The following is a 20,849-nucleotide window of genomic DNA, read 5'->3' on the forward strand; positions in this document are numbered from 1 at the left end:
TACAAAGCAGAGTGTAAAACTAGATAGTAACTAACTAGGTTGTTTTTTTTTGTGTAGAACATAAATGGGAATTTGGGGCAGCCTGCACAGTATCGTGTGATTTATGCAGCTTCTGTAAATAGGGTCAAAAGTGAGCAGTTCTAAAACTGTTTTAATTTCCACTTTCTGGTGGCAGAGCAGAAAGTATCTGGTCACTTCTGTGTTGTATGAGGAGAGGAGTGGGGAGCCACAGATAGGGTGATGGGTTACAGGTGTGTTTCTCTAGTGGCTTTAGACAAGCACACAGGCAGAAGCAGCTTTCCAGGGAAATGGGGTAGTGATGCTGCCATGCAACATACTAAAGGTGCTGCTTTTTTTTTTTCCTTCTACTGGATTATTAATGTGAGAGGCACTTGGTATGTGGTGGACTATCCGTGGTTCTCTATGTAGCTTTCCTCTCCCACTTCAGTTTCATTCATAGAATCATCTAGGGTGGAAAAGACCTTTAAGATCATAGAAAAACTTGGGTTGAAAGGGAACCTTAAAGACTATCTAGTTCCAAACCATGGGCAGGGATGCCACCCACTAGATAAGGTTGTCCAGGGCCTCATCCAGCCTGGCCTTGAACACCTCCAGGGATGGGGCATCCATAACCTCTCTCGGCAACCCGTGCCAGTGCCTCACTGCCCTCTGAATGAAGAATTTCCTCCTAACCTCTAATTTAAGTTTCCCCTCTTTTAGTTTAAAACCGTTCACCCTTGTCCTGTCTGTCTGATTGAGCAAAAAGTTGCTCTCCATCTTTTTTATAAGCGCTCTCTAAGTATTGAGAGGCTGCATTGAGGTCTCCCCAGTCTTCCCTTCTTGAGGCTGAACATCCCCAGCTCTCTCAGCCTTTCTTCACAGGAGAGGTGGTCCAGCCCTCTGAGCATCTTTGTGGCCCTCCTCTGGACCTGCTCTACCAGCCCCACATCCTTCTGGTGCTGGGGGCCCCAGACCTGGACGCAGCACTCCGAGTGGGGCCTCACAAGGGCAGAGCAGAGGGGCACAATCCCCTCCCTCCACCCGCTGGCCACCCCTCTGCTGATGCAGTCCAGGATGCAGCTGGCCTTCTGGGCTGCAAGCACGCACTGCTGGTGATCATCAAGAACAAGTCCACCTGTTTTTCTTTGATGTTTTTCATCACTATCTAGTCACAGCGTGGCATTCACCATACTCATTCTTTCTCTTGTGAAGCAGAACCTCACCTTGCAAAGGTCTGAGTGAGCATTCAGCTCTGTGCCTGTCAGTGCTGAGTGCTGCCTTCCTTGAGGAGTGCTGTGCACTTCTGTGTGTTTCTCCTCAACTTCCAGGGGAAGTAAGTGCGCAGATCTTTTCCTGCCTCCCCATTGCAGTTTTACTGGGCCGTGCCTACCTACTTTATGGGAGCGTGCTCTGCAAAAGCAGGAGTGTTGAGGGGAAAAGCAACATGGGTTACTTGAAATAAAGGAAGGCACTGGGACTGGTTGTCAGAAGCTGTGCAGGACTTTGAGAACACTTGACTCCTCTGAATGCGTGCAGAAGTTGAGATGATAAGAAGTCACTGAGGTCAGCAAATTCAAATGATGTTGTAGTACAACACTGAGAAGTCCCATCTTTCTGTGTGGCTTGGTGGAGAAATATGCCTTGTGTCTCCTCCTGCTGGCAAGCAGAGAACCAGCTAGGAAGCTCTCTTCCTACAATTCGATGACTTCATGTCTTACAGAGCCTGATTTCAGTTACGAGGATCTACAGCTTTTGTGGGCAGCCAGAGCAGGCTGCATTCTTCCCTGACAGTTTGCTGTGTTCCCATCGCAGCTTAAGGATTAATGTGATGCAACTTCTTCTCCACAGTAGGAGAAACAATGCACTTCGTTAGCAGCTTTCTTTTCTGGCGTATCTCAAAGTGCTTCACTCCCTAGGTTTGTGAATCACGTCAGCCATCTGTTGGTGGAGCAGCATGTGCTCAGTGTTGTCGAACAGACACACGCCCAGCGCTTTCAGACAGGAAGTTTATAAGAATAATGACCTTTCCAACTGAAAGTGCAGAGGGAGGGCAGGCAGGATGTGATTAAGTTGACTGGAATTTGGCCTTGATGCTAGGGATAATGCTGGGTTTTCCACGATGTTTGCTATTTTTCGGAAGGGCATGAGGTAAGCTTGGGGACTTTTAAAGATAAGTGATCAGGATTTGAGTGTATACTTTCTTTCATATTCATTCCCCCCTGACTTTTTTAATTCAGAAACAAAAATACCCACCAGCTTGAAGACCAGTGTCCTGACCACCATGTCAGGACTTGATTTAGCTTTGTGAGAAGAGCAGCAATGGGTAGCCTCAAGGTGCTTCTTCTCAGGTTTTGGAGGTGCAGGAGGGGATGGTAGAGGCAGGGAGAAGGTTAAAGCCTGATGCATAGGTTATGTCCTGGAGCATCTGATGGAGCTGGAGTATCTGCAACCAAGATCACGCCAGCCTGAAGTGGAGACATGGAAAAATAAAATACATGCATGTGTTCCCTCGAGGTTTTTGGCAGAACACTTGCCAAGATGGGCGTAAAATCACGTTTTACTACAAGACTCCTCAGTAGCTACCCAGTTCACTGTTTCACTGGAGGGAAGTTTTTGTTGTTGTTTTTTTAAATCTCTTGTCTGTTACATCTTACAGAGTTCTACAAATGCCAGTAGTTCTGCTAATAGTACACGTTAGTTCTGTCACAGAGAAACTATTTCTTCTTATCTTGCAACATCCTTCAGTCTTATTTTGGAAAAGTCATACTGACTTTTCTCACTTGAGCCTGTTGACTATTTCCTCGCTTCTCTCTTGCTTTGCAGGATGCTTTCCTGCTTTGACAAGATAATGCACAGCTTTGAATAGGCAGTTGATTGGACCTATTCCAGCATCTTAACTTAAAAATTTCAGCAATGCTCACTTCTGAACCTGCCAGGAAAAAAAAAATGGCTTTCTTAGTGCTGCTGCATAGCAGTTGGACTAGGGGCTATCAGCCTGAAAGGCAGTGCTGGGGAGAAGAAAAGCCTCTGACAGTTTAGGCAGTTGAACTTCTGAACCATGCTGGAGGGAACCAAACCCTGTTTTTCTGGCTGAGATTCCTTTAGTCATTCTTACTGAGGTCAAAAAGAAGCCACGCACACTGCCTGCCCAGCACCCTGGTGGGTTGGCCATGTGGGGCTGTGCTTGGTGCAGGGCAAGGAGTTGGGACCAGAAAGAGACAGGGAATATCTACATGGGAAGGAGAATGTTTTGCATACAAAAACCTAACATAGTTTCATTTATTTTGCAGTGAACTAAGTGCCAAATCAAAAACATTGCAACTGCAAATAGTAGAAGACGGAAAGTTGGATAGTAAGTATTAAAACTGAGGCGTTTTGCATGATCACCTCATGAGCATTGCTAAATGTTGACATGAATCCTCCTTTAGTTCCACCTGGCTGTATAGCCAATATAAGAAACTGATTTGTGAACCTGTGTAGAAGTTCAGGTGTCTTATGCTGACTCGTCCTGACTGTCCCATCAGCTGTACTTTCTGTAATGTAGAGAGCCCTGGAGGAGAAAACAACAGCAAAAGGGAGATCAGCTGAAAAGAGCTAGCCAAGTTTATACAAAACAGACGTGTTGAGGAAGATGTGTAAGCTAAGTTTATGTTTTAAAACTCAGTAAGCCTGTCCTCAAATGTAGGTCCTAGAGTCGAAATCCACAGAAAATTGCAGTTTTTGGGCACGCTGATCCACCTGGGTCAGCCGCTGTCTAGGGACTTTCTTACTTCCTCCAGTAAGCCTAGACAGAAGAGAAATAAACTGTTAAAAAGTATCTGTCCTCCTCAGGACAGATTTAAGGTTGCAAATGAATCTTGAATCAGCCTTTGTTTCTAGGCTGTCAATAGCTGTTGGTAATCCTAATTATTTGCCCTTCTAAAGTTTTAACAGTTTCTCTGTAAGTATTTTTTGTTTCAAGTTAATCTTTCCCCTTCTTTCTCTGACTGAAGGGTAATTGTTCATCCTAACTCCTTCCTTTTCAAGCCCAAAAGACTGCCCAGCCATTACCAAGTATAAAATGCACTAATTCTGGTTGCATTGGATTAAATATAAAACTTACGGAATTAAATATTTTTGATTCTGTTGTTACAGTTTACGATTAGTTTTCAGTGGCAGAGAAAAACTCACCACCAAACTATTGCACTGTGTTTATTCAGAGAAGTATTCCCTTCCAAGTGCTAGGGGTAAGGGATGGGTAGGTTTTGAGACCAGGGAGCATGTTGAGCTGTTTGCATGAGCTTTGTAAAGTTGCTCCAAAAATACGTTGCTTACCTGAGCTTTATTGAAGTGATGCCACAAGTTCATAAATTCTTCTCATAGGTACTGCTTGTCCTTTTGCTGATATACTTCTGCTTTAACTAGAAGTAGCAACTGTATTTCACCTCTTGAATCCATTTGCTTTTTCCTTCTTACACCGTGTTTCAGATATAAAACAAACAGGCAACAAATGACTATTTGTTGAAGGATTATTTGAAGGATGGGAAGTCAAATGTAAGCAAATGATTTTAAAAAAACCTCTGATGTGGATGCTGTTTTTCTGTTTGAGAGAGAGAGGGGAGATCTATATAATCAGCAAATGCATATTGTTTCTTATATAAAGTCTAGTCGTCAAGCATCTTTTGTAATGGGTCTTTCAAACAATACCAGTAGTATACCACATCCTTCTGAGAGTGTAAATATCAACCTGGTTTTAAAACAAAAAAGTCCCAGTTGATTACAATGACAGTTGTCTTTCTTCTCCCCTGGCTCCACCACTGCCTTAGCTGTACTTCTCCCAAAAATCTGAATGGAAAACTCAGAGTAGAATCATGAGAGTGGGTAATGGGAGTATAATGTAGATCTCTGTGCCCTTGGATTTTGCATAAAACTAGGATTTCATCCCTGAAATCATGCAGTAATTTTGCTAATGGTTTGCTCCAGTCTAATGTAGCTAACAAAGGGGAGGAATAAGAGAACTGACACTGAAGATCAAATTAAGAAACAATATTCTTGATGCTACACCAGTTTACTAGGAACCCAAGGAGGTGTTCTCTGAAAAGAAAGATGGAAGTAACCCATTAAGGAGATTGTTCAAGAACGTAATATTACTATTTCTAACTGTTTTTTTTTTTTCCTCTAAGCATTTTCTTATACAGGGGGGGAAATGGCCAGAAATAGTGGCAAGCAGGTCATGTTTCATGTATCCATTCTTTGTTGCTCAGTATTAGGCCAGACTAGGAAACAGTTGAAAAATGCAAAGAAAGCTCTGAACAAGGCACTCACTGTCCCGTGGTGTAGAAACAGTTCTTGTAATTAGCTGCTGCTCTTCCTCCTTTCCTGTCTCCTCATCCTTAAATATATTGACAGCTCAGATGAGTGCTGATTTATTTTTATTTTTTTTTTAATTTATTTCTTCTAGGTTCTTTGTCCTCAAAGGCAACCGTACCTCTAGATTTGTTCAGGAAGCAACCTTCTGGCCAACAAAGCTTTGCACTGAACAGCACGGCCAGTGAGAGCAGTCCAGAGCTGGGGCCTCGGCTGGGATCCATTAGTGCAGAGGTATGGCCTGGGGATGTTTTTAGGGTGGATCTTTGACTTCTGGAGGGCCTTGTGAATGCTCATCTTGTGCTGTGGACTGTCCTTCACAGTGCAGTGCAATGTGTGGCCCAATTCGAGTAGCACATTCATATTCTATGGCAACACGTCACACTGTATGTGTGCATATCAAAAGTAATAGCTGGCTATTGAATGTTCTTAGAAATGTTAAAGGAGCACTAGCTGGGAATGTTAATGTCCTTCTTGCTTATCTGCACCACTAAGGTGAAATATCTTTTCTCTTCCTAGTTCTTCTTTATAGAACCTAATGAGCTAAAGACCTGGCAAGTTTCTTCTCCAGTGTCGAGCACTAAGATAGAAAAGGATCGAACTGTGATGCCCTGTGGGACTGTGGTCACTACTGTAACTGCTGTGAAAACCAAACCTCGACTAGAAGGGAGATCATCTCCTCTGAGCACAGGTGAGGAAGTCCAATTCTTTTTATGTTTGCCATTAGGACTGTCGGTTGGGAGCAGGAGAATTTGGTGCAAGGAGAGAGTGGGATGAAAGGGAAGGTGCTGGTGTCCAGATTTCTCTGATGTGTTGATGGTGGGGGGCATTTTTTGTATTCTTCAAAATCAGGTTTTTCATTTTCATGAAGCCTTGTTCTTACAAGAGGAGAGGTTGGTGCTCCTTTTAGTACACGCTTTAAAGCTTTATGCTGGAGTAATAATGTAGAAGAGCTTTGTGGGTGTTTTTCCCGTGTGACAAAAGTGTCAGTCTCTGAGTGCTTGCTGGTGACAGTCTTGTTGCTGTGCCTTCTAACCTCGGTGTGTATTATAATCTGTGGTGAGAACTGGTGTGTCATTCTCTGACAAACTTTTTTCAGAATACTTTTGAGGAGCAGACTCAATTCTTCTTGGGATATATATGAAAATAAAATCTCTAAACAGTCTTTGTTTGAAGTCTCACAAAGAGCTGCAGTCTCTTCAGTTCTCAAAGCAGATCTTTTGCTTAAATGTATATTGTCTAGTATATTACAGAAAATGCTTAAAATAAATTCCTATACTTCACAGGTCTTTAGGGGGTCACACTAACATAGAGAGCATGCATTGAGACTGCTTTCTCAAACACTTATGTTTTGAACAAGCTTTTAAATTGGTATAATTTACTCTTATTATTTTCATAGTAAGTGTCTCAAATAGTTTAAATAACCAAGAAATTTGGTCTTCAGATTCTCCTGTGAAAACTCCAGTTAAGGTCAAGATGATTGAAAAGGATTTCTCTGTTCAAGCTACCCATTCTCATGGTGCTACAGTCAGCAAAACTTTATCATCTTCAGATACAGGTAATAGAAACTTTCGAGGCTTATAATCAGAGCACGTCTCTCTAGGCTGCACATGGGATTAATGTAATCCTGTTAAAATAACAACAAACCCACATGGCTACTGCCTTTCAACAGGCACTGAGTTGTTTATGTTAGCAAGTGCTGTGGTTAGGGATATAGCAGTCTTGCAATAGAAGCCTGTTTTTAATTGGAGATTTAAATTACTAATTTTGAAAAAATAACAATGAGCTGTGGTTTGGAGAGGGGAGATGACTGCAAAAAAAAAAAAAAAAAAAAAGCCAGGCTGGCTTTTCTCTTACTTCTGAATGAAAGGCTCCTCCTTTATAAAGGCATGAGGGATACTGCACAAAATGAAAAACGTCCAAAACTTAACTCTAAGGCCATTCTGAATTCCCCTCTCTGAATAGAAGGCTTCAGGCTGGCTTGATGTAAAGCAGACCGGAACAGCAGGAACACTGAATTCTCTTCCAAACTCTGCCACTGTTGTTTTGTTTGGTGCTAATGCAAATACATAATCTTGCTGTGCCAGTTCGTTCACTTTCCTAAGTCACCTGGCGTGTAGTTGAAGAGCCATTAGGTTCTTCAGAGCATCAGGTAGCATTGACAATATCTTTAATTACAAATTCACTTTGAATTCAACTCGATTTTGACTCTGTGCCCTGTGTTTTCGGGGTACAACTGTGAATCGTCAGCATATCTTTCAGGCCTTCGTGTTGTCACCGTTCATTCTTCAGCTCTGTAGGCAGCAGTGATGAAAGGTGTGGTCCAGTATAGCTGTAAATGGCACGTGATGTGGAGTTCAGTTTTCTTTGTACATATTTGAGCACACATAGGACAATCTGGAGACGATCTAGGCTGCACCTGGAACAGTCAGAAGGCTTGTTCAGAGATAGAGATGTACAGGCAAAAAGTCAAAAATTTGGGAAGGACTGCAAACTATGGGTTAATAACACTTGAATTTTTCCCTGTCTTTAGACAAATGTTACCACAAAGCAGGATGGTATTTACTAAGCCAATCTGGGAAGCCTTAGACTTCCAAGTTTTCTCTCATAACTTATTTTGATCTCAAAGATAAAAAGCACTTACTGGAAAACCTGTGAATGCAGCTTAGGGCACATTGAGATGGGCAGTGTTTTTCTTTTTATGGGAGTTCAGGGGAATTTCTGTGAAATATTAATACACCACAACAGGAAGAATTACTCATTAGATCAAAAGCTCAAGGAAAATGAAAGGAATACAAAGGAGCATTCAGTATGGCAATAACTTAGGTAGTATTTATTACAAACATGAAGCCATAATAGCTACAAGCTCTATGGAAAAGGCGCTGTGTCCTTGCCATAGTTCTAAATAATGACAACAATAAGAGTTGGTAAGTGCTTCTGATGCTGTCCTGAGCACTCAGCTCTTCCAAGGGGCTTTGCAGTGGTTATGAAGGTGGAAAAGCAGGGGTTTGTATCAAATGTGCAGGCGTGCGTGGGTGTGCATTCCACTTGTGCACACCTACTGTTAAATTCCAGAGGTATCTGAGGTACTTAGTGTGGTATTATTATTTAGGCCTCATTTTTTTGTGCCTTAATGTCACAATAACAAAGAGACACCACTCAGTTTAATCAATGCTATTCCTGACTGTATCCTTTTGTTGTTAAATCTCTTATTAAAGAGCCCACCTCCAATAATTAAATCTGTGGGTTCCTTTTTTTTTGCTTCATTAACTTTATTAGATTTGTTTGTTTCAAAGCTTGATGAATTTGATTAGTTTATATTTGCTTGTGCCCAAAGTTACTGCAGTGTAACAATGTGTTGAAATAATTAGCTGCTTTGCCTAGGTTTCTAAAACCTTCTGTGTGTTCAAGGCACAGGTTTGTAAGTGCAACTTTTGTACCTTTTCTCAGAACAACGGGTAACATAGACTGAGAAGAATGGAAAGACAAGACCCTGTAGCTGGGTGGTGGATTGGAAAATGTTTTGTTATTCATGGTGTTTATACTATTTCTGCTAATTTCTTTGAATTTTAAATTAAGAACAATATCTTGCTCTGATACTTGCTTTTTTTTTTTTCTTCTTTCTGAAATAATGCTTTTGTTTCAGAACTGTTGGTATTGAATGGCACCGATCCTGTTGCAGAAGCAGCCATTCGACAGTTAAGCGAGTCTGCAAAGCAGAAGCTGAAGTCTCCTAGGAAGAAAAGCACCATTATCATATCAGGGGTGTCCAAGGTAGAGCAGAAAGCAACACGTTTAATTCTTAGTCTCTAGACTGTAAAGTCTTTGCTCCACTGAGTACTACATGAATGTGCTTTCTGTTGTCTCCCATTCAGCAGTCTCTGCAGGATCTAGGTCTGTTCTTTTCTTACTGAAGAATTTTGAATCGAAGAAGTTTCTAATTTGTTTCAAGCTGAGCCAAATACAAGTGGGTTTACTGCAGAGTGGGTTGGTTTTTCATTCTTAATTTGACAGCCTGATTAAAACATATGGTGTCCTTGGACAGGAGTGGGATGATTAGGAATTTGGGAAAGCCAGTTTAGGTGAGGACAAAAGATTAGTCCTTGTCTGTGTTTTGGATTTGTGAATTTGTATTTATCTGATATAGCTGTCAAGAAGTCCTTCTACAAGATGAAATACATTGATACCTATATTCTTAATAATTAAATAATAAGATTATAAATAATAAGATTATTTTATACGCAAGCTGATACATTGTTACAGCAGCACATGTAGGAAAGTGTCCCATTACTTATAGTGGGACCAGTGACAGGAGTGAGGCATGTACTTAAGTCTTTTTTTTTTTTTCAGTCACTTGGCTTTATCAAGGCAATGTTTAGGTGAATATGGTCACCTAAATGGTCACCTGAATATGGATTCTTACTAGAATTTGACTATATGTTCCTCTCCTTTAGTGGAGATAAAGAAGCCTCACGATGGCTTTCTGATAGCCCTGAGCAGTGCAGATGAAAGTGTAAAGCAGAGAGAAGAAAAGAACTTTTGCAGGGATGCTTGTTGTTGTTGTTTTGTTTTGTTTTGTTTTTCTCTGGCAGAGCATCTTGTGTCAGTGTTGTCTCTTTATTTTTTTTTCTTTCACCGGGCAGACCTCTTTATCTCAGGACAGTGAAGCTGCACTGATGATGGACTATGCTGCAGCCATGGACAGCTCCTGCAAAGAAGCAGATCCAGCACCCACTGGAGAGGAGGCTATTGCAAAAGTCACCTCTGATGAAAAGCTGTCATTAGGTGCTTCAGAAACAGTACCTGATACTGACCCTCAGCAAAGTGCCCATAAGGCTTGGGGCTTGGAGAATGGCAGTCAGCAGTGGAACTCCAACACGCTCTTAGACCAGACCTGTGAAGAAATATCTGGGAGCTCATTAAGTGTTTCAGAAACTGGGAGCATGAAAAAGTCTAAAGGTATGTGAGCCTTACCTCTCCTTCAGTGAACGACTGCTTTTTTGTACATAAGTGACAGCGTTGTGCAACACTGTATATAGTAGGTTATCTTGTACTGATTTTTCTTCTGTAACTCCATGCAGTTGTGATGTTGATGGAAGCTGTCTTACTAGCAGCTATAAAGAGTGCAGACCTCCTGCTCCCAGAGGTACGGCAGGCTCTCTGACGTTCTCCTCCATCTGGAAGCTAGAAGGGGTCACCCTTACAAGCTGCAAGGCAGACCACTAAGCCTGACTCAGTATCTGGGAGGGGGATAACTGACCACATTGTCAGTTCCTCAGTGAGAAATGTGTTCTTGTAAACAAGGACTTGTGCTGTGTTAGGAGTCCCATTACTGATGTGAAAATGGCAAGGTCCTGTGGTTGCTTCCTGGTAGGTTGCTTGTCTTCCTTTTTTCTTCCTTGCTTCTCTGAGCACAAGCTTCCCTGCCCTCACTAAAATATGTGCTCAGTCAGCACCAGTGGCTAAGCCAGAAGTTTTTCTGTTTTCATTAATACATAGTTTTCTATAAACTGTAATAAAGTATAATTTAATAAGTAAATAAAGGGTCAGATCATTTTGCTCATGTAGTTACATGCCTGGATAGCTGCAATTTAGAAATGTCTTAGGATTCGTTGTGTTTCCTTTGACCAATGACCTCTTAGGCTGTTGTGCTGTCTTGTGGCTATGTGGTAGACACAGGTGGCTGTTAGAAAGTCTGAAAGAAGAGTGACTTCAGTGGACTTTCACCTGTGCCTTGAACAGGCAGCACACCAGCCTCAGGGGATGCGCATACAAGTTGCAAAAATGGCAGTTTCTCACCCGTATTCATCCCTCTTTTGCTTTATTTTATCTTCTTTCCTTATCCTGAGATAGTGTGAAATGGCTTTCTACAAAACCTCAGTATAGTACTAGATTATTGTAATGTGTCCCACATAAGGTGTATCTGTAAGGCCTCTTTGTCAAAGTTCTCCCTTAGGACATTGAGGTCTTGTCTTTTCACAGCACTTTTTTTTTTTTTTTTTTTTTTTTTTTTTCATCTGATAGTTTAGAATGGCACAGCAACAATCAGTTCGGCATTAGAAAATTTTGGGTGTGTTTGGGGTGGGGTTAGGCAGCTAAGCACGAAGTGAACATTTGTCTTTTTTGGAGCCTGGTGAGATTTACAAAGCTGTATGAGATTTTGCAAAAACCTCTGAACTCCTCTTTAATGTGCTATTCAAAACACGCGATTGGAAGTTTGTTTGTGAACTGTTGTCTCATTTTTTTTTCCCTGTGCAGTATGTTGCAAAGAGATCAGACTTCTGAAAATTCTCTTTGCACAGTGTAGGGTGGGACTGCTAAAAAAGGGCAAGTTATCTCTAATATTTGAGACAGTTGTCTCAGCTGAAAAAGATTTCTAAAAACAGTCTAAAATCCCTTTCCTTATGCACAGATCTTTGTGTGGAAATCTTGAATCTCTGCTTTGTCACAGCCAAAGAGCTTTTATAGAGTGAGATAGGGAAAGGAGGTAGAAATGTCTTCCTGAGTTAGGTTTGAATAGTTCAAGGGTTTTTTTTGTTAAACGCCTTCCCTTCTAAAAAACAAGAACAGCAACAGCAAAAAACAGCCTTCTTCTTTAAAATGCCTTGTGTATGGTATTAATGTCTTAAAGTTAGCGTTGTCTTTCTCTCTATTTTTTTAGTCTTGCATATTTTTGTTCTTTACCTTTCTGACTTCCTGTTTCTTACCCATTCCCTTTTATAAACTTAAGAGGACCACTATGCCAGCCAGAATTAATTACCTACACAGTAAGTTACTTTTGTCTTACTTTTTAAAGAAAATGTAGCTTTACAATGGTACTCTCATTGTAAAAACCAAAGCAAAATGTAGTTTGGCACCTGTCTTCTTCTCCCCCCATCCATTTCTTTCCCCCCTCCAAAATGGCCTTCCTGTGCTCAGATGCCCTCGCAGACTCGTCTGCCGTAACAAATTCCTGGTGGGTGTGCTGTCCAGGTGGGTCACGCGGAGTGGGCTGCAAGGAAGGCTTGGAGGGGTGCTCTGTGCTCCCGATCTCTGTCCACCATGCCCATTCCTGTCCTATCTGGTTATTGGTCAAACATCTGCTCATGCAAACCATGTGTGACCCCATACTGGATATGCATACACAGAATGCTTATTTTAAAAGCTGCTGCTTAGTTTTTTAGATCTCTTTTCTAGCCAAACTCCTTGAGCTACAAGTTCCTCAGCAGCTGTTTACAGTCACTTGGATTAAAACTGTTTTGGAGTTGGGAAGGAATGGAAAGAAGCAACTCTATTCGTTTTCTAGTAGATGTAGAAGGGAATCTGAATCTAATTTCTGTTATCGACCAAAGTGATCCTAGCCCCACAAGCCTGTGCTCAGGAGCCTGTGAAGACCTGAGTCTGGACAGTGCTCTTGAGACTCTCTCTGCTTATCTCCTGGTGTTAGGGGCAAAGTTGGCATGCGGATCCTGTTGAACTCGAGAAGTAAGCATGCAAACAGCACGAGCATCACCAAGCTTGTGATTTGCCCTGTACCCGATCTCCTCGGTTGGGGTGCATGCCTCCACAGCAGCTAGAGCCACCCTCAGGCAGCACGTGCCAGGCTGGCTGGAGACTGATGGGTGGCAGTGGGGATGTGGCAAGCTTCCAGGTACCGGTGACCTCAGTACCTCTGAAAACACAAGCTTTCATGCCAAGGGGCTCCTGCTTTTGCTGAGGCCGTGCTGTTCTCAGGGAAGTGCTGCCTGCAGCTTTTTCAGCTGTAGCGAGTTGTCCTGGGCCACCAGCACAGGTTTTGCATCATTCTTTGTTTGGTTCTGTTCCCTAGGATGGAAAATCGGTCTGAATGGATAGGACTAAGTATCTGTTTACAGATAAACTCTTCTGTCCTGTACCTCCCATTGGCACAACTTCTGCTGCAGCTGCCAAGTCTGCTGGGCAGAACAGCTGAGTGCTAAAACAAAAGCCGCACAGCAGCAGGGCCTCAGCAACCTCCCCCAGCCCCGGCATATTAACAACTGTCAGTGTCACGGGGTAAAACACTGCTTCTTTTATACTGTTGACAAGAGCTTGAAGTGGTACTGCCTTGCCAAAGTGATCAGTCAGGGGGTGATGGGAGAGCAGTCGAGAGTCAAATCCGTGAGTTGCAGTTGCTTTCAGCCGACTTCTGCTTCAATCCCGTTGTGCCAGGTGAGCTAAGTCTCGGCCTCAGCCAGACAAAACATGCTGGAATATCCTCCTGGATGCTGAGTGCTGTAAAATAAAAAGTAATAATGCCAAGCACACATTTGTAAGTGTTCCGGTCTGAACAAAGCATCTGGCTGCGTGGAGCAGGGCTGCCATGAATTGCCTATTCGGCAGCTGCTGCTGTGCGAAATGCCACGCAGCCTGCCTTGAGTCCTTTGATAATGATGTAATCCTAGTTGTTGGACATGGTCACATGCAGGAATTAGTCTGAGCATTGCTTTTTGCATCCGTTTGCAATGGGAGGAAAAGCAGAATGGAGACTGCGTGGTGACACGATTTAATGGTTGATTTGAGAAGGAGTAAGGAAACCTGGTTGTGGTAGGGGAGCAGGCTGCGGAAGCTTTGCCGGGGAGGTGACTGTCCTCACGCACGTACCCACCCGACTGCCAGAAACCTCCTGTGTTGGCTTGCTACCTGGGTCCTCCTCCGTTCAAATTGGCTTGTGCCACTGGGGCGACGACAGTGCCCAGTTCTGCACAAATCGATCGCTGTGTTAATGCTGGGCTGATGTGCTGGCACCTGGCTGAGTGCTGCTGGTAGCATCCCTCCCAGCTGCCACCGGGCTGCCTTACACATCAGGAATGCATGTGGAAAGGGAAGGTGGAATTTGGCACAATGCTGGCTGCAGAAACAGCCAGGGCTTGCAAAGAAGGAAAACTGCTGGTGTCTGGTGTTGCCAGCACGAAGCCCTGGTGAGACAATAGCTGCAATTGTCTTGGCTGCACAGCAGGTTTGACATGGGATCAAGAGGAGGAGTACTACAAAAATAAAGGAACCTGGACTAATTTACCACAAGAAGGGATTTGGGCAAATTTCTGAATCTATTGGCAGCAGGTGTAATGTTATTTTTAATCTGTTTGAGGTGAATTGTTATTTCTAGCAGGATTTTCAAACAGCGAACGCTTGATGATGGCTACTCTAGGTGATGGTGCTGACCTCTTGTAGAATACGTGCAGCCTGGCTTGTTCCAGTCTGCTGCATGCGGGCTGGCTGCCAGGTGCTGAGCTCAGGCACCAACCGCGTCCTGCACTTCAGATTAAAATGCCACCTTCACTTTGTGCATAACGGGGTCATCTTTTTGTTTCAGCTCCTTTTACTGCTGAAACAACAGACAGTAACATTTCTTTCTCTATTTCATTCTTTCTGTGAAATACGCCGTACTTTTATTGCACTAGAAAGGTTGCATATGCCTGTTTGACGTTTGAGAACCCAGTGTGCAACCCACACTAAACGCTGTGCATGTGTATGTTTGAACACTATCATAGCTTTCAGAAGAACGCTTGAAACAAAGTGTAAGGAAGGCAACTTGCCCGAGATGCGTGGATTGACTTTAGAAGTTGAAATCAGAGGATTAATACTTGATTGCTTGTAGATAGATTGCACGATAGCTTTCCTTCCTTTTCAACTGCATCAGTTCGGAGAGAACTGAAGGAAAAACTACTCTTTCTGTAGTGCTCCTCCAGCAATGCGTGCGAGCTCTTCTCTCCTGAACTTATCTGCTGACTGTAAGAGCGTGTGGATATGCATAGTTGTAGAGCTACCACAGTCTGTCTCGAATCTAAGTGATTCAGTTTGCATGATACCTGCATGGAAAGAGGAGAAGCAGAGAAATACATAATTTCATGGAGCCTGAATTTCTTCATGGTGTTTGTCTGGGTCGAGTGGGGGAAGGTGGATTCAGTAGCATGTAGTGTACGTATGTGCGCCTCTGGCTGACAGCACAGCGATTGCTCACGTTTGCCAGTATCCAAAATCACTTGTTCCAATGCGGGACTCGTGCTCCTATGTCCCATCAGTTACAAGCCATCAATATTGCTGATTTAGATGCACCACTCTCTTAGCTTTCTAACATTGAATTGTTAAGAGGGTTGTGCTCAAACTGGAGATGTTGAGACCCAGGCTGTTTTTTAGTAGTGGTGCAGTTAAAGGTAAAGCTGTGGTCCAAGAGGAAAGCAGCCCGTTCTGTCTAAAGTGTCCTGTGCCTCTGCTCTCTGCTTCTGCAGGTGGGATTTTGAAAAAAAGCGCGAAGCTCTTCTTCCGTCGGCGACACCATCAGAAGGACCCGGGAATGAGCCAGTCGCACAACGATCTTGTCTACCTGCAGCAGCCCCTGTCGGAGGAGACACGCAAGAAGGGAGGCACGCTTTCACGTCTTCTTAACAGAAAGCTGCTTTCCAAGAACAAAAGCAAGAGCAAACTGAACGGTGCTTCGGCAGAACCATATGTATAAGAGCGGACGCTCTCTGGTGGGATATTGCACATCAGTTGTTTACAGAGCAGTACTAAAGAATACGAATGAGGCTGATGACTTGCATAAAATGATGTTCGCTAACGCAGTGGTCAAGGAATAAACAGAAGGCGTGTCTTTTTTGTTTATTCTTCCAGAACGTTTTTCTCTCTGGTTATCGAGTTGTTCCTCCGAATACAGGCAGCGCTAATTGCATCGTGACAGCTTTTGGAGGATTGAGTGGGTTATTGTACAAAATGAGGGAGGACAGGGAATGGTGCAGGTGGAGGGGACCTGCACGTGAGCACCTAGTTTACATTAGTGGGGAGCTGAGAACTGAAAAACCATGCCTGCTCTATGGCTGAACCACTATCAAGAGAGAAGATGCCACTGTGCTTCCTTGCTGCAGCATGGAGTAGTAGCAACGTAAGTCTCAGTTTGTGTTTCTGGTCAGGCTGAAAGGGAAAAGAGAGACCCAGATCCAGTTTGTATTGTAATTTGGAAACGGGTAAGTTTTCAGAAGCAGATCTAAAATGCTGATTAAGATAGCCTACTGTAATATCTGTAGCCTGCTATAATAACTGCTCAGTCTATGTAGGTGGAGAGATGCCTTTTATATTAGCCATAAAATCAATAAATTATGCAAACACTTATACTAGCATATTGTTTAATGTTCTGTGCATAGGTTATACTCTAAAAAAAAAAAAATGGAACTTTTTTAAAAGTCTACTTGAGTCTACTTGCAAGCAAAACAGTTAAGACTTCTCCTCTGTAGCTTTTCTTCCCTGTGTGAGAAGCTGTGCTGCTAATGCAAAAACCTATCTTAGGGGCTCTAATTCCTTCTACCAAGTACTTGTTAGACAAGGATATAAACCATCATATCAAATGCAAAGCTAGGAGCAATAAGTGTCAAACAGAGCATATTTAACCCTATATAAACTTCTCATTAGACAGCTTGTTTTACTTGCCAAATACTTACTGAGATCTTAGAAAACACAGTTGTGAAGAGAACTCTTAAAAAAAAATAATGATCACAGTTCCCTCGGTCTTTCAGTTTCTCGATCTACCAGTGTTGCTATGGGGTGAGCGTTCAGTTGGCTTTCTGACTTTTTTCCCCTCATTAAATATTGCAGCTGGCTCCTTTAACTCCTTTAAATTGAAAGGAAAAACTGGTGAAAGTAAAGGCATAGTTCTTGTTTCAGCTATTTAAGAGGGTAAAAGGCAGTGTTTCACAGGTACCACCTTTCATGCATACCTATAGCTTTCCATTGTATACATTCCTGCTGAGGACAAAGGACCAAGCCTGTTCTCTTTCTCCAATAAAAACATCCATTCCATCAAAACTACTGACACAAATGGAAGACAGATTGTGCCTGCTTTGCCAACAGGGTTTCCCCTTCCTACCCCTTAAAATTCATCCAAGGCTTTGGCAGATATTTCAGCTTTCAACTTAAACCATTCTTCAAAAATAGAAAGTCGCTGAAGAACAGAAACACGTATCAAAACTTCCAATGGACTCTAGGTTCCTTGGTATTTTCTTTTTCAAAGATAAAAATAACTTTTTTTTTTTTTTTTTAACCAGCAAAATAGTAGAAGAAATGAATTGTCAAAATATTTTAACTGAGTCTACTGCTTAAAAGTACCATTTATGTGTAACCTAGTAAAATCACTGTAGTACAACAGTCCGGACTATCAGATGGCTGTATGTTTAAGCATGCTGCTTATTATGAAAACACTTGAAGGCATTTTAATATTCTGTGTTTTGATAATTTGTTACACATGAGTGTCCTGGAGCTGTAATGTGCTTAAAAATCCCAGTTTAGTAATATTGGTTTGTCCTGCTTGATTGTGTGTGAACACTTTTGTTTGTAGTTATTTTAACACAACGTAGAAGTTAGGATTCATTCATTCATTTTACAGCAGACCACGATCTGAGCATCCGAAAAACTGAAGTTAAGTTTCTTAAACGTGCACTTTTCCCCTCGACTTTGCTAGGAACTCTTTGCATGCTGGGGCAGGGTGGGTGATGAAATCCATCACAAATTTTAAATGTTCGGTTTTGTTTGCTGAAAGAGGAAGACTAACCACCAAATTGAAGAAACCAAAGCGAGACAGCTCTGCGGATAGCACCCCGTACACTAAGAGCTGGAGAATTGGGAATGTAGAGGGAGTATATAACACTACTTGGAGTCTGTTTAAATTACTGAACTGGGATTTTAATTTACAAAAGCTTTATCATTTACTGTAGGATGAAGTGGAAATAACACTGAATAATGTGCAGAATACAGAAGGGTTTGCTTGTATCTTACCCCAAAGAACAGACACACTCTGAGGCATTTTTGGTGTTTTTTTTTGTTGTTGGTTTTTTTTTTTTTTTTTTTGGTTGGTTGATCTTTCCAAAAGTCTTGGTAATTGCCTAAATGTGTGTCTTAAATGGTGGGAACTGCAATGTGTGTATATATATATATATATATACTGCAAACTGTGTGAAGATTTGTGCTCACGTATATTGAAAGAGAATTAATTATGAAGATGAGGAAAGCAAGGCATTTGGGGTTAAAAGGGAATCACGGGAATCTTGTTTTTTAATTGCCTTCACTCCTCAGGAAAATAAACATCATTTGGTTTGATATTTGACCTCTGTATCTGGCTGGCGTGTGTTCCTCACCTCTTCCAAAAAATGATTTTTGTCATATTGTAAAAACAAGATAAATTTTTCTGTCCATAATTGAACCTTCTTAGTCTGTGTTTGTGATTTGCTTTTGCTTTATGACATTTAAGCATTTCGTTTTTATGACATGACGACCTGCATCCCTACCTAGCCAAGATTTGCCTTGGCTTTTCTGGGAATTTTAACTGAACAAGAAGTACAAGAATTAAAAATTTCTTTGTAAATTAAAGTGATAAAGCTGCTTAATATCTCACATGTGAATACAAGCTAGGTAACTTTGTTAATGTTCACTTAAAGATCACTTTAAAAGTCACTTTGAAGAGGAGGGGCTCCTTTATCCCTAAGGCACCGTGTTTCACATTCAATTTACCCCAGGAGAAAATGTCAGTCATTTCACTCCCAACACTTCTGAAACTGAGGCTGCAGGAAGAAGGGATGTCATAATGGAAAAAAATACATATATATATTCATTTAAAAAGCAAAATACCTTTGGCAAATTTGTTCGGCTTAATGGAGGGGTAATAAAACTGTGCAAGCATAAATTCTGGGCTTTATTCTTATGCTTTCTGTTAGATTTTTATTCCCCTGCTGACTCTTTGGCTGGGGCTCTGGGTCATACAGACCCATAGTTACTGCCTGGCTCTCAAGAGGGCTTGGTTTCCAGTCCTGCTTTTCTCAGACGATGCTGTTGCCTGCCTGTGATACCAGTTCGAGGATCAGTGAAACTGAAATTTTAGGGTTATTTCTAGTACTGCAGCTCCTCGCTAGTCCCAGGTGGTTTTCAAATGAAAGCTCTCTGCTATGTATTTCAAGTAATGCTTTGGTGTTCTTGATATGTGAAATATCATAGGGGAAAAGTGGAATTGACTACATAAAATGTTGAATGTATGGGGGAAGAGAGCCTTGCTCTTGTTTTAACATCTCTTTTAGCTCTGGTAAATCAAGGTGTTACAAGGGGCAAGAGCTCTACAAGGTGGCAGTCACCTGGATTTTTTGTTTTAGCTCATTGCTGCATTTTACCTGTAGAGCTGAAGCTTGAAGTAAGCGCTTCTGGTACAGAAGGAAGTGTACCAGAGCTCCAAAGGCATTAATTCCCCCTGTGAGCAGGCACAGCTGACCTCCTACTCTGACCTCCACAGCACCTAGGTGGATTTATTCACGTGTTTTAAGTTAGCAAATGCCTCGGCGCGTTGCTGAGCCGCAGCCTTGGTGACAAACAGTCCAAGATTAATGACGTAACAGGGAGGATTGCTTGAAGTCAGGGGTGAATAATATCATTTCACTCAGGATATCCAAACTGCTACTATGCAAGGTGCTGGCACAGTGCGAAGGATCTGTGAAGGAGGGATCTGAGGTATTTCCAATACTGTAACTTTGTATTTCCCAACAATGTACTATGCTTTGATATTCCAGGGGGAGTAAAACATTTTTTCCTAGCATACAACTGTGATGGTCACTTCTGTGGTGTTTTATTTTGTTGTTGTTGTTTTTCTGTGTGTGTATGTAAAATTAAGTTGGTGTAATTAAGAAGCCTACGATGTACAGATTTATTACATCACTAAAAAGCGCGAGGATTTTTTAAAGAAATAACTACTGCTGTACATACAATAAACGCCAGTTGACTCTGTGTTGTGTGCTGTCCTACGTACCTAGTCAGCCAACCTTAATAAGCAGTTTTCTACTCCACGAATTTGACAGGTTGTTTAATGCAGACCGTTCACCTGCTTATCCAGGGGCAGACTCCTCCACCTACTCTGTGCCGACACCGTGGGTTATTTCTGATAATCCAGGCGCACCCAGCCCTACAAGGAGCCCTCTCTTGTTCCTTAAGAATTATCTGAAACACGGACAGGGTGGGAATCTAATGGAAGGGGGAATTGTAGAATCACCATGGTTACTCATTATTTATTCTCTCTGTTTTATAGTATTACCCTGAAACCATTTGTAATTTGGGGGAGGTATTGGGAGGCAAAAGGGGTGTTAGTGCATAGGTCCTGTATGAAAGACACCAGTACTAAAATGAGCACTGCCTGTGAATGAGGTTCTCTTGCGATCTTTCTGACGAAAAGTTTGCCTTCTAAATGAATGCTTCCACAAAGCCCTACCAGACTGGAGGAAAGCAAGCCAAAACATTCACATGAAAACAGACACAGCAGTGCTTTTTCTTCCCAAAAGTGAGTGTTGCACCTTCTTTTGCAAGGAAACTGTACGTTGCCTTGAGAGTTACTGCCCACACCTCTCTGCCTGTTTATTTCAAGTCCTTGAAGCGCTTAGCTGAAATTCCCTACTGCGCTCCTGACAAAGTTTCCTCATTTTCCTTTCTGCTCTAACCTTGGGTCTTTATTTATTTAACTTTTGTGGTGCTGTGAGGGTATGCTA

The 20,849-nt window shown here is 42.2% G+C and overlaps 1 protein-coding gene across 2 annotated transcripts in view; it reads left to right on the forward strand.

Annotated features, from left to right (window-relative positions):
- C2CD2 (C2 calcium dependent domain containing 2) overlaps window positions 1-18,460 on the forward strand; it is a gene marked incomplete at its 5' end in the record, with an annotated part of 38,103 nt that extends 19,643 nt beyond the window's left edge. Inside the window, 8 exons of one of the 2 annotated variants that reach the window (XM_084289875.1) lie at window positions 3,291-3,352; window positions 5,441-5,580; window positions 5,866-6,037; window positions 6,791-6,904; window positions 8,993-9,120; window positions 9,990-10,305; window positions 12,077-12,113; window positions 15,576-15,627. In XM_084289875.1, coding sequence (XP_084146001.1) covers window positions 3,291-3,352; window positions 5,441-5,580; window positions 5,866-6,037; window positions 6,791-6,904; window positions 8,993-9,120; window positions 9,990-10,305; window positions 12,077-12,102 — 958 coding nt within the window. In that variant the 3' untranslated portion in view covers window positions 12,103-12,113; window positions 15,576-15,627. Of the gene's footprint in view, window positions 1-3,290; window positions 3,353-5,440; window positions 5,581-5,865; window positions 6,038-6,790; window positions 6,905-8,992; window positions 9,121-9,989; window positions 10,306-12,076; window positions 12,114-15,575 lie in introns of both variants that reach the window. The other variant, XM_084289874.1, reaches the window with a different exon arrangement.
- Between the last annotated feature and the right edge of the window lie 2,389 nt (window positions 18,461-20,849).

Source organism: Netta rufina (assembly GCF_964035555.1).
Source record: "Netta rufina genome assembly, chromosome: 1".
NCBI classification, from domain to species: domain Eukaryota; kingdom Metazoa; phylum Chordata; class Aves; order Anseriformes; family Anatidae; genus Netta; species Netta rufina.